Below are 12,774 nucleotides of genomic sequence, written 5' to 3' on the forward strand. Positions count from 1 at the left end.
TGAGCAGTTTAATAGAGGGAGTTACTCCTTTAGATCTCGAATATCTCCTGAATGTCATGCACTCAGAGGCGGGCTTTTGGAAGAGGATTAGACCATGGGGCACTTTAGCTGACTTGCTCTTAGGAGGCAGGTCCAGGTCAGGGGAGCAGGTCACTAGGGGTGTGACCTGGAAGGGCAAACCTCCCTCCCCAGCTCTGCTCTCTTTCTCCGCTTCCTGCCCAACATGTACTGAGCAGCTTTCCTCTGCCCAGACCTTTCTGCCACGCGGCTTCTGTGTCTCACCCTGCAAACAAGGACTAACACTTCTGAACCGTGTGCTGAAATAAACTTTCTTTAAGTTGCAAATGTCAGGTATGTTGTCCCAGTGCTGAGGCAAGTGACAAAGACAGAGGAGAAGAAACACAGACTCTTTTTCACAACACGACAAGCTGGCACTCGTCCTGATTCTTGTGGTGGACAGAACTGTCCAGGGACAAAGCACTTTGGACACTGACATGTCTTCTGAAATAAAAGGACTTAAAGCATTACTGATGACTCTTGGAAACTGTCAGTGGTCTATGGCTTTTAATGAACATCTATGTAGATAATATATCTTCTATAATTATAATATAGAAATCTCTGTGAACAAAAATAGACAAATTTTTCAGCGAAGAATGCTGTAGGTGAAGTCATCCAGGGCTTTAGGCAGCAGCATCTACACAGCTAGGGCAGAGTCAGTGTTTGGGGACAGAGGTAAATATCCGCAGTCCGTGCATCCCTTTGATTTCTTCTTTTAGTGCCTAAGTAAAAGAGCATCATCATTTTTTTGTGTTTTTGACAATTATTACAGAGTACAATTATATTCTGATTCACACACAAAAGCATTCAGCAAAATTTTGCTTCTGCTCACATCAGGTGGCAAACACGACCATGGCCATCTTCTGTACACAAACACAATACAGCCATTGTCCCCAAAATCATACAACAAATTAAGTTTGTAAACCAAGGTCTCACTGTATTGTTATAAAGCTCTGTATGTGAAGGAGACTTTTTTTTTTTTTTTTGTCTTTTTCCTTTTTATCGGTACCAGGGATCGAACTCACGACTCCCTGCTTGTAAGGCAGGCACTTATGCCGCTGAGCTAAATCCCCAGCCCGTGAAGGAGACTTTTTACATGTTCTGACTCAGCAACTTTTCCTTTATAAATTTTTGTCTGAACCAGGCACAGAGGTGCAAACTACATTCCCAGCACTGGGACGCTGAAGGAGGAGGATCCCTTGAGCTCAGGAGCTCAAAGCTAGCCTGGGCAATATAGTGAGACTCTCAAACCCAAAGCAAACAAACAAAATCTAGCATGGCTTAAAAATTAGAATGTATAAAAAGACATATAGTGAAATCTCCCTCCCACAGATGTTCTCTCTCAGTTCCCACCTCTGTTTCCAAACACAGAGCTATTATTGTTTGTCTCTTGTGGATTGTTGCAGGGCTTTAAAAATGCATATTTGAGCCAATATGAATATATATTCCACCCATGTGTTACAAACACAAATGCTTAACATTCCAAACACATTGTTTCTACCTTGCTTTTTCCCTAGCCCTCTATCTTGGTGCTCTGTCCCATCTGGCATAAAGTGTACCCTCAGTCTTCACAGACAAAGTGTGTACCCCAGACATGGATGGAGTGTAACTTTCCAACCTGCCCCTAATGAACTTTAAAGCTGTTTCCCATGATTTGCTATTTTAAGAAATGAGCAGTTGTCCTCTAATATTCTACCAATTGCCATAAATTCTCCAATTTTACTTTAGGGCAGAAAATAAAGTCACACAGGAAATTATGAGACTTGCTACATTGTCAGAACCGAAATCTAAACAAACCACCAGAGTCAAAGTGATCAGAACCCCCACAGTGTTGGGAGAGAGAGGCCACAGGACTGCAGGGGGCTTGGAGTGCTGGAGCACATGGTCAGTGCAGAGGGGACGGCTTCCTTCACTAGGCTAACACCTGATCATCAAGGTGGGTGGACGCTTTGTTCCCAGCTCAGCAGTCTCCCTTCTCTTTGGAAATGGTTCCTTTCACACTCTAAGTCCACCCTCCCAGGGGGGTTATCAAGTAGCCTGACTGACCAGCCTGTGACTGGCTCAGGGGAGGCACATGACCCAAACTGGTACAATAAGAATCTCAAGCGCTGTGGTGCAAGCCTGTAATCCTGGCACTTGGGAGGCTGAGGCAGGATCGTGGCAAATTTGAGACCAGCCTGGGCTACAAAGTGAGCTCAAGGCCAGCCTGAACTGCATGATGAGATCCTGTCTCAAAGAGACAAACAAGGAAAAAATTTTAAAAAAAGAATACCCCTGGGATTTTTCAGAGTGGAGCCTTGACTCTGGGGTTACCAGGCTGGAATAATGGCAACCGGAGGAAGCCACGTTCTCTGCTAAGGAGAGAAAAACCCATCTTCACTAGAGAAGACCACAGCAACACCGAGAGACAGGCCGAAAGCAGAGACAGAACGAGAGAGCAGGCAGGTAAACTTGTTTAAGACTCTGAATGTAGACATGCCAGATACCAGGTGATTCCATTACATGGTCAATTAATTCCCTTGGCTTGATTGTTAGTTTTAACCTAGTCTCTATTATTAAAACAAAAATAATTCTAATACCTGTACTGTAGGCAGGTTTATAGCATCTGAAGGATCTTTAGAGAAAAGCTAGTCTTATCACCTTATTTTTTCTTTTTTTATTTCTTTCTAATCTATCCATCCATCCATCCATCCATCCATCACCAAGAGTCTACCACTAATACAAAGTCAGCAAGCAAGTGAATAACAGAACCAGGATATATATGCAGGTGTCAGGAAGTCCTGGCCACACCTGAGTGGCCCTGCTGGCCCCACTTGGCCTGCAACACAACTCTCCATCTCCACATTCACAGGGAAGTTGTTCAGCTCTACAGAGAAGTAAGGAATGTCCATGGAAAAAGCCTGAGAACATAGCTGAGCAGATCGCACGGTCCACAGGATACCTGCTGTCTGCAGGCCCAGGCTGCTCCCTAGAGGCTGCCCCTGTGTCTGCACCTGGGCCACAGCCAGCCTCCCTCCTCATAGCTTTCTTCTAAGGGGGGCCCCCGTCACACCCTCAGGAACCTTCTTGGCTTTGGCATCTCAGGCCTTGCTTACTCCCCTTCCCAACACCTTTCCCCACCCTCTGCAGCCCCCGTGGATGGACCCCCAAGCACACCGTGGCATCACATGTCACACATCACTGCTCTAGGTTATGGAAGGCCTTGGAGATCACTGGGATCACTTCACAGCTAAAGCTGAGGCCCACAGTGGAAGTGACCAGGCTGAAGACCACTGGGTAAGAAAATGGAGCTTCAGTAAACACACTGTGCCCATAGCACTAAGCTGGGTTCTGGGGACACAGACAGGCATGGGTAAGTGACAAAGTACTGAACCTGCTCACATAAAGCCACCAAAGCAGACCTGAGGCCAGAGTGGCGGCCTGTCAGTCTGTGACTCATGCACAGGAAAGGGTATCCCTGTCACACCGGTGGGAGGAGTTGGCGATCAGGCAGCCCTGGGGCTGCCAGCCGGAGTGGAATAGGCTCAAAGGACAGGGCCAGAGTGCAGGAGCAGAGGCTGGGAGGCTCCTGTGAGGGAAGCACGGCCTCTAGTCAGGCACAAGGAGGCAGACTGAGGCAGACTGCGCTGAGGAAGGCAAGGCCCAGGCTGGGAAATTTGGCTGGACTTTGTGGGCAACAGGACTGCTGAAGGGCTGTGAGCCGGGGAAGCCAAGGGCAGAGGTGGTGACCGGGAAGCTCAAGGGAAAAAGGCCAGAGTGGGGGAGGGACAGCAGCTATTAAGCTCATTCCTTCCACGGGAGCCACTCCTTGGCCTGCCTCCCTGGGGCTTGGCCCTGAGTTAATGCTGAGTATTTCCCAAGTGACTCAGTGGAGGCAAAGGTCTATGTCATATGTCAGCAGGTCCCCCCCAGGAATGATAGTCCACTCCTGGAGGAAACTGAGAGAGCCTAGGGAACAGGGTCACCCTGTCCCTGGGGAGTCAGCAGGGGAGGGGACTGTGGCAAGATCCAGGCCAGGTAACCTGTTCATGGCCTTCTGATTCTAGGGTACCGTTACTAAGCACCAGGCAAGGTTAGAGAGGTAAGCTTCATCCCCAGGCCAGCCTGCAACCAGATGGTCAGGCCCAAGTGTGCTGCACAGGGGTCCGAGCCCTCCCACCCTGCTCCTGCAGACTGCACACACGGGGGCCTTGGCGCGGGGTGCAGGCCCTAGGCAGTGACATCTGGTCACTTCCCGCTCTGCCTCCTCCGCAGTGGGGACTTTGACTCACAACACTGCGCCCTGAGCAGAGCAACAGATCTGCTTTTCACTGGGTTTCATTTTTATTCCTATCATGCAATTCTGTGAAAGCACAACAATCCTCAAACCGAATCATCCAAAAGTCCCTATGGCCACACCAGTACATTCAGACACTTACATTAGTGTGCTCAACTGTGATTCTCAGGGCCACCACACAGCTGTGAAGGTCGGGCAGGGGATGTCCCTCCCTCCTGGTCCACCTCTGTCTGCTGGGATAAGACAGTTCTGGGGGGTGGGCACAGGGAGCGACCTCCGGAGTAAGCTAGGCTGAATTTCCCCAAAAGGAATGCCTTTCAGGAGCTAAGTGTTTAACTCTCTGTAAGTCAATCAGAAAACACAGGCCAGCTCTCCTCCCTGCCTGCAGACTCAACAAATACTGACTGAAAACCACCACGCCCACTCGGCAGACCTTGTAAGGTGCCGAAGGCCAGAGGCAAAGGACTGCTGTTACTGCCACTGACCTGATTAACCATCTGGTGCTGCTGGACAGTTCTCTTCTCCTTAAATTCTTCTGATTCGATTTTAATTTCATACATCGCCCCGCAGCCTCCTAAAATAAACACGAGTCAGAAGGGCTTCAATTATTAAGTATGGCAGCCATGGCCCATGTGTCCTTGAAGTACTGTGCAATCCGAAGAAGGCCTGAATACTACCACTCAGCATAAAGGAAAGTCACTGAGAGCTGTAAAGGAAGGTCGCAGCTTCCCAGCTGACCATGCACCCTCCTGGCAGGCAGCCTCCACTCAAATGTGTTCTTGGTTTCATAAGGTCACTGTGCTGAGGTGCAAAGTGTGGAAAATGCAGGGAACATGGCCAACAAACGCCATGGAAGAGGGTGGGGGAAGGATTGCATTTCAGTGTTGCAACTTCCAAAGGACCTGAAATCAGTGCTAATACAAATGCACTATTTGGTGTGAAAACTGTAAACTCATCTAAAAGACAAGAATAAAAAAGCATGAGAGCCAGGGAGGGCAAATTCACTGGGCGGGAGGACTTGGCACCCGCTGGCTGGAATGGAGCTTTAGATGGGGCCTTTGAGGTGAGCCCTCCAAGCCCAGCTCAAGTGCAGAGTTACTGAAGATGACATGTGTGCCGTGCTGGCACCAAACAGAGGTGGGGCTGTGCCGACAACACCAGGCCACCACATGAGAACTGCATCCTATTCAAAAGGCTTTGTTTCTCTTTTTGGAGACAGGGTCTCACTATGTAGTTCCGGCTGGACTTGAACTTACAATGTAGTCCTGCTTGACCTTCAATTCATGGTGATCCTCCTGCCTCATCCTACTGAGTACTGGGACTATAGGCATGAACCCCCATGCTTGGTTCACTTTGCTCCCCTTATAGTGTGTTGTAGGAGTCTACACTTTGGATGCACACAGCTTCCTGGCCCCGGTGACTGAAGACAGAGCAGGGAAACCCACTCATACTGTTTGTCCTACCTCACACTCACACTCGAAACACAGACACTTCCATGACCCACGTAGTGGGGGGCCTCTCCACGCCGGTGAGCAAGCACTTGCAGCAGTAGATGCCCGGGCACCACTGACCTAATTCAGTTCTGACATTAACTACCTGGGGGCACAAACCCTTGGTTGCCTGATTCGTGCATCTGGACCAGCACTATCAGCAGGGCTTCCCCAACCCCCTTGAGCTTAATCAGTTTGCTTTAGGGGCCCACAGACCTGGGTACACACACTGCTTTATGGTAAAGGGCCTCACAAAGGGTGCAAATGAAGAAATGCACAGGGCGAGGTATGGTAAGGGATGCAGAGCTCCCCTGCCCTCTGTAGGCTGCCACTCTTGGAAACTCCCTGTGCTCAACTGTGCAGAAGCTCTCAAAACCCTGTCCTTTGGGGCTTTTATGGGAACTGGGGCAACTCAGCCCGACCTGTCTGTTCAGATCCTTCATGACCTCTCTGGGCAGCCCTTGGACAAGGCCCAGCTGGGAGAATCCAAGGTTGTCAGCCTGGCTCTGCTCTGATAAGGACCTTCTGAAATTGGTAAAGGTACTACAAGGCATTCTCTTAAGAAGCATCCCCTTCTCTTAAGAAGGTGGACCCCTATCTAGCTGTCCTGGCTATGCTGTCCTCGTATGTGGCTGGATAAAGGACCTATCTTTCCCCTCCTGTGGGTACAGCGGGGGCGCCCCCAACACAGCCATGTGGGAAGGTTAGAGTTTCCATGATGCACCCACCCCAGGGAAGAAAAATCGTTCTTTCCCTGGTCTGCCTCAGGGATGCAGTTACAGACCACACATTGCGGGGCACACGCCTCCCAGCACGCTGGGAGGCTAAAGCAGGAGGATCACAAGTTCCTAGGCAACTTAGCAAAACTATCTCAAAGAGGGAGAATGTAGCTCAGTGTACTCCTAGTACGATCATACTGCCAAAAAACATATGTACACCTATATATCATCGCATCACAATGACCTTTCCACATTTCATCCAGGGATGGGCACAGCTAGCCTGAGGGTCAAGTTCCAGGTCTGCCCTGGACCTGAGGCAGGTACAGAGCTGGTAATATCAGGCCTGAGCATTGCCTGGGGACTGGCAGAGCCCTCGCCTGATGTTTCATTCCAACAGATCTTTAGATGAGCCTCCCGCAGATGCATGAATAAAATCCACTCTAAATGTTCTGCCAATCTGTGTAAATGCCGTGCTCTCAGTGAAGCCAGTGATCTGCACAATGGCCGAGCTCTCTGGGTGTGGCAACCCAGGCGGACCCCTATCTAGCTGTCCCAGCTATGCTGTCCTCGTATGTGACTGGATAAAGGGCCTATCTTTCCCCTCCTGCGGGTACAGCGGGAGAGCCCCCAACATAGCTAGCCTGAACTTCTGGGGAAGGCAGGGCCCAGCTGATTCGAGGGGTAGAAAGGTCATTCATACCCTTGAGAGGTTTATTTCCTCCTGAGAAAAGTAAGGCAGTTGACAAAACCTGCCACCAGGGCCCATTTGAGCTCTGTCATTCTAGGAGACAGACTGATGTGGGGAAATGGAAGTAAGGTCCATCCTGCTGTCACAGAAGAGACCACAGACCTGAGTTCTGGGGTGACTGTGAGAGTCCTTGACTGAGTAGGGCCATGCTGGCACCTCAGGTCCCCCCAGCTGGGCCTTGTCTCTAGGTTCTCTCTGATGTTTGTCTCCTCAAAGGCAGTTAGTTCCCTCCTCCCCGTCCCCCACCTCTGACCTTCCCCAGGGCAAAATCTTATCAAAGCTCCCAGGAAGGATAAGAGAAAGCCTTACCTGAAATGTCGGTGACCTTGATAGCTGTAGCTTGAGGGAACTTTTCTCTGAGAACCTGAGTCACTTTGAGCTCCCCCTCCGTCTGGGAAGCAAACATCCGATGGACAAAGTAGAGAAGAGGAAGCTGCCACAGAACAGAGAAGAGGGCTATGGCAGCATAAGGTGCCACTGCCCCCAGGGCTGGCCACTGTGCAAGCCCCCACAGCCATTCCACCAGCACAGCTGTGGGCTGTCAGAGGGACTATTCAGTGCTGGGTGGTCGTTCAGTTCTCCAGGACACAGAACTGATTGTTGTTTTTCGAGAAGAGTGAGGTGTAATTACAAACATCACTGACTCTAGAAACAAAGCCAAAGCTCTTATTCAACAGGTGTTTAACTCCTTATGACAGTGCTATGAGAAAGACACTGTTGTGATGACAGGCAAAGAAATGGTAACACTTAGGAGCATGCCCAAGACTGCAGGTACCAGTAAGACACAGAGCCAGGAGAGGTTAGGCAGCCTGCCACAGACTCATCCTGCTAGCACTGGTCATCCCTGGGCTCCACTTGCCCTCTCTCCTGGTCTTAAAGGCAACATTGAGCCTGTCCTGCTTTGGGAGCATTCCAGGGCTGACCCTGGGGAGGGCCTTGGGGAACTTGGCATGGATGGATGGGCCATGAATGAGCAGATAAGGGGCATGCTCACTGGCTCGGCAAAGAAGCCTGCTGAGCAGGTGACACATGGGTCAGGAAAAAAGGCTGAGCTTAGAGGTCTCAGCGCTGTATAGAGGAACAGAAATGTCAGGCTGTGAGCTTGGGTGGAGTCAAAGCGGTGAGGGGCTAGTGGGGGGCTGTGCTGCTTCTGGGAGTAGGAGAGGGTAACCAGACAGCAGGCAGGGTGGGCAATCACGAAGGACTGCAGAATCCACGGGAGCCTATCATCCTAGCCAACCGTCGGGCAGCGACAGTGACAGGCCCACGAGTCCTCAGATGACCGCTGCCCACACTGAAAGTCGCCACGCAACTCCTCGGCACGAGGGGTCGGGGTAGGCTGCAGACCAGCAGGGAAGGAGGGGAGGAAGGCGGAAGAAGCGAAGCGAAGGATGAGGCCGTGGGGGAGGATGAGGCAGTGCCCTCTGCCAGGCTCCGCTCGCGGCCGCGGGCTTTGGAGGCTCAAGGTGAGAGGTTCCCAGCCCCGAGCCCTCTGCAGTGCCCTGCACCCACTCCTGGACTCCGGACTGTGAGTCCTGTGTCAAAACAGCATTTCTCGCTCCCTTACGAGCTGTGCTTTGCCTGTGCGCCTGGCCGGCCCCCCACTTCCACCCACCCGCCCCGGAGCACGCCAGGGCCCGGGGCTCCCCGCACCCCCACAGCCAGAGGGAAGGTCTGGGAGGAAGGCGGAGGACCGGGTCCCCGCCCGCCGCTCACCCTGCGGCTCCGGCGGAGCACAGGCGGCCCCGCGGCCAGGCTCCAGGCCGCCATGCCCGGCCGACGCGGCGCGCAGCCGAGGTCGCCGTGCCGCGCGAAGGGCGCGGGTGCCAGGACCCGAGCTGTCGCGGTGGGCGAGGCCGCCCCCTGTCGCCCGGAGGCCGCTGACCCGCCCGGCCCGGGCCGCCCGCTCCGGATCAGTGGCACCTGCAGAGCTGGTGGCCGCTCTCCGCCCTGGTTCAGCTCCTCCGCCTCCGGCGCCCGGTTCCGCCGCGCGGTCCTCCTGCCCGCAGCTACAAGCCCTGCACGGCTGCGGGCGCGCAGTCGCACTTCCTTCATCGAGTGCCCCTAGCGGGCAGCGTCCCTGGGAACCTCTGCTTTCTCACGCCCCATCCTTCGCCCGGCTCCTGATCCGAGGAGCTTGAGTTTCTTCCCATGTAAGGGGACTCGAGGAAGCATTTAAACAGAGAAGTGGTTTTTAGATTTGCGTCATAGAAAGATCATCCTGGCTTCTATAACGGGACTGTGAGGGCCAAAAGTGGAGAGGGACACAGTCCCCAGGGAAATGCAGTGCCCAGGTGAGAACTCAGGGGCCTGATCTAACCCAGCGGCAGAAAGGATGGGGCAGGGGGCCTGTGACCCCGGAAGTTACTGGAATATAGGGAATGGATATGGAAGATGAGGAAGGAAGGAGGTGACTCCCAAATTTTAGTCTTGGACAACGAAAGGAATGACTGGTGAAGGAAGCCAACGAAGTTGTTTTGGATTTGCCTAAGTTTAAGGCCCTGCTGGCCACTACTTAATGGAGAACTAGATTGGAGCCGCAAACTGGGGATTCCTGAGCCTGAAGCCCTGAGGAACTAGTAGTGAACCGGCCCTCCTCTGGGGTACTGTCAGACAAGTCAAGGCTGAAATGCAGCCAAGTCCTCTTTAGATTAGATGAATTTGTTCGTTTGTGGCACAGCACTACCCGCGATACTTCTCAGCTTTTTGCGTTGTACACTTGCCTGTGCAATCAGTACCTCCAGCGTTGAACCTGCATCGCACCTGCATTTGTTGCTTAGTGATTGACTAAAAATACACATTCGTTCTAATACTGTGACTTCTTTGCACCAGCCCTCACCATTTATTTCTCCTTTGCAATAGTACATTTTTAGCTTGATTCCTTCAAAATTGTTAGTATGGTAATTTGTTAAGTTTTATTCACTCATTTTTGGACACAAAACTGTCATACACATACACACAAAAGCTTTCCCAGCATGTAGTGGTGAATCACCCTTTGTTACTCAAACTATGGTTGAAATAAGGCAGACCATCCACAGCTCTGAGTGGACGTATGACCTTGTCTGGCTAACTAGTCAGGAATTGGTTTAGGAATAGCCACATGATTTGAGCCAAACCAATGAGCGTTGGTGCAGGGACTCTGGAACTAAAGAAATGATCTTTTTTCAACTGTGTTGTTGTTAAGCTAAAAGCCTGGAGCCGCTGGCAGTCATCTTTGAAATCCTCTGGACAGAGCTTTTTTGGAAATGAAGCACATACAGAAAAAGCAGATCTAAGAGGAAACAGATGTCTGACTACTGATACAACCGGAAGCAAAAGCACTGGAAATGAGCACCAAGTCCAGTTCAGCTGAGTCTGTCACTCCCTAGTTTTAACTAAGCAGCCCAGTTACTCACTGATTGGAGTTGTGAAATTCCTTTTATTAAAAGTGGTACATCGCATATACCAACCATCTTCCTCCATAATTTAACAGTTGCCCACATAAAATTCTGACTTTGAATTACTGGTTGTCTGCCTTGCCGTGACCTCCATACCCTTAGTTTCCACAAGGCTGTCAAAGCGATCCAAAATGAAAATAGTTACTACCTAAAAGTCTGCAGATTCCTCATTACCTGCCAGCAATAATGCATCTTCATATGACTTAATAATCCCTATCTACCCGTTCAGGTGCAGTTTAACCTTCAGAATCCTGGAACCTTTACTGCTCACACTATGCTGTAACATTTGCCCATCTTCTATGCCAGTTCAGCCTTGTTTCTCCACGGACCACCTCTGATAAGTCTAAGAAAGTGTAGCGCCTGAAATGTCTACATTTGTATTGTCTTTACAGCCCTTTAGATTTTTTTGTTTTGTTTTGTTTTGAGACAGGATCTTGCTATGCCCTTGAATTCCTTATATAGTCCAAGCTGGCCCTGAACTCATGGCAATCTCCTGCCTCAGTCTACCAAGAGCTGGGATTACAGGTGTGCACCACCACATCCAGCTACTAGAACTAATGATTTATATCTGTGCTGGCTCCCACCAGTATGTAGGCCACATATGGTCAGGACTTTGCTTTAGTCATCTACGTCATCAGCACAGCGTAGCATAGCACAGCACAGGACAAAAAGTGCACGTACAGTGGTCACTGAACAGAACTAAAAGAACAATTGGAGCGCTACAAGTTTGAATTGAATCTTTAAAGAAGGATATGCAGGAAAATCTGATCTTGGCCTTCCAAATTAGTGCCAACTTAACAGTTCAGGTCTCATTTTTTATGGCAAAAGCAATTACGATATTTTCTGTTATGATTAAAATTCCTTTATTCCCAGGATATAAACAATTAATTCATTTTTTGCTATGAACTGAGATGCTTTTATTTATATTGGCCCATGATGACTCCCACTCTTCATAAAGATATTTACATTTAAAAAAAAAAAGATATTTACATTTGAGCTAACCACGGGAATCTTCTTAGGTAGGGCCTCTTTGGATGAAGCTCCTTTTTTCCTCACTAGGATGGTTTTAAAATTGTAGTCGTTTTTTTAAAAAGAGCCTCCTACCATTCAGGAACATATTTCTGCACATGCAAATCTAGAGAAGTTGACTATGAACCAGCTATTTGATCTTGTCTGAGCTTTTGTGACAAACACTGAAAAACCAGCTGGCTCTCAATTACCGTTTCTGCAAACTGCTGTAAGGATTAAATGGAGAGAACCTACTGGAGGACTTGGTGTAAAACAGGCTAATTTCCCCTAATAAGTTTATTCAAAGTACAGGTTGGACATACCATAACGAGCTTGGCTAGAATCTAAACCAGTAGTCTACTCCCTCCACTTAAAGTTGCTACAAAAACATCAACTGAGCTAAGCAGTTACATTACTTACACTCTGCTGAAGACTCACCCCCCCCCCAACAGGAAGAAAAAGCTATCAGTGGCAGCCAGTCCAAAGTTCTGGATCACTTTACCATCTTTCAAACAATTTTGGTACAAATTCCAAGCCCCAAGTAAAAACCAGCCCCTTCTGCAGCCAGGACAGAGGCACATGTCTGCCAGCAAGAGGCATACTGACTGTGACAACAGGGCCAAAACAGAGGCACAGCTGTCAGGCCTCTAGTGGACACTGATATCTAGTGGTCAGCAGTAAGGGTGTAGGCTGAGGTAACCGTTAAGGGACAGAAGGTACCCAGGGGATTTGCTGAAGGCTGCAGATCTGTTCAAACATTGTTCCTGGCTGTGGCACTTCAAAGCCCAGCTCTGGCCCAAAGATAATTACCTGGGTTAATCAACTGTTTTTGTTTTGTTTTTTAAAATAAAGTCTACTAAGTCTTTCAAAGACTTATCCATTAGATATTGTACCAGGGATTGAACTCACGACCTCATGCTTGCCAGATAGGCGCTTATGCTGCTGAATCCCTAGTCCAGCCATTAGGTATTCTTAACATCACTTTTACAATTGCTTTTAAGTCTGAAACAAAAATTCCCGACCGAATGCCAGCTTGTTT

The 12,774-nt window shown here is 49.8% G+C and overlaps 1 protein-coding gene and 1 long non-coding RNA gene across 4 annotated transcripts; one reads left to right on the forward strand and one right to left on the reverse strand.

The window, feature by feature from the left end:
- Positions 1 to 549: 549 nt before the first annotated feature.
- On the reverse strand, positions 550 to 9,361 carry Bola3 (bolA family member 3). Of its 3 annotated transcripts, none has more exons than XM_013151560.3 (4): positions 9,214 to 9,360; positions 7,600 to 7,723; positions 4,819 to 4,907; positions 550 to 779 (listed from the first exon to the last, which is right to left on the reverse strand). In XM_013151560.3, exons 1-4 carry the CDS (start codon positions 9,343 to 9,345, stop codon positions 714 to 716), a joined length of 411 nt encoding a protein of 136 aa, XP_013007014.1. In that variant the 5' UTR covers positions 9,346 to 9,360; the 3' UTR covers positions 550 to 713. The 3 variants fall into 3 exon arrangements, with proteins under 3 accessions (XP_013007014.1, XP_003469036.1, XP_013007015.1); XM_003468988.4 differs by having other exon boundaries at positions 9,007 to 9,329; XM_013151561.3 differs by lacking the exon at positions 4,819 to 4,907 and having other exon boundaries at positions 9,214 to 9,361.
- Positions 7,722 to 10,730, forward strand: LOC134471307 (uncharacterized). Its single transcript, XR_010040676.1, has 2 exons — positions 7,722 to 8,756; positions 10,475 to 10,730. It is a non-coding gene; the product is annotated as an uncharacterized LOC134471307 (long non-coding RNA).
- The last annotated feature ends 2,044 nt before the right edge of the window (positions 10,731 to 12,774 follow it).

Source organism: Cavia porcellus, unplaced genomic scaffold (genome assembly GCF_034190915.1).
Source record: "Cavia porcellus strain 051 isolate PalLab524CR breed Dunkin Hartley unplaced genomic scaffold, mCavPor4.1 scaffold_18, whole genome shotgun sequence".
NCBI classification, from domain to species: domain Eukaryota; kingdom Metazoa; phylum Chordata; class Mammalia; order Rodentia; family Caviidae; genus Cavia; species Cavia porcellus.

What these genes read in the sequence shown, in the direction of transcription:
- Bola3 (XM_013151560.3), bottom strand. Translation starts at nt 9,345, where the DNA reads ATGAAGGAAGTGCGACTGCGCGCCCGCAGCCGTGCAGGGCTTGTAGCT. An exon ending in CAAGGTCACCGACATTTCAG is followed by an intron (nt 4,908 to 7,599) that starts GTAAGGCTTTCT and finishes TGTTTATTTTAG; the next exon opens with GAGGCTGCGGGGCGATGTAT. An exon ending in AGCACCAGATGGTTAATCAG is followed by an intron (nt 780 to 4,818) that starts GTCAGTGGCAGT and finishes TCTTTTACTTAG; the next exon opens with GCACTAAAAGAAGAAATCAA.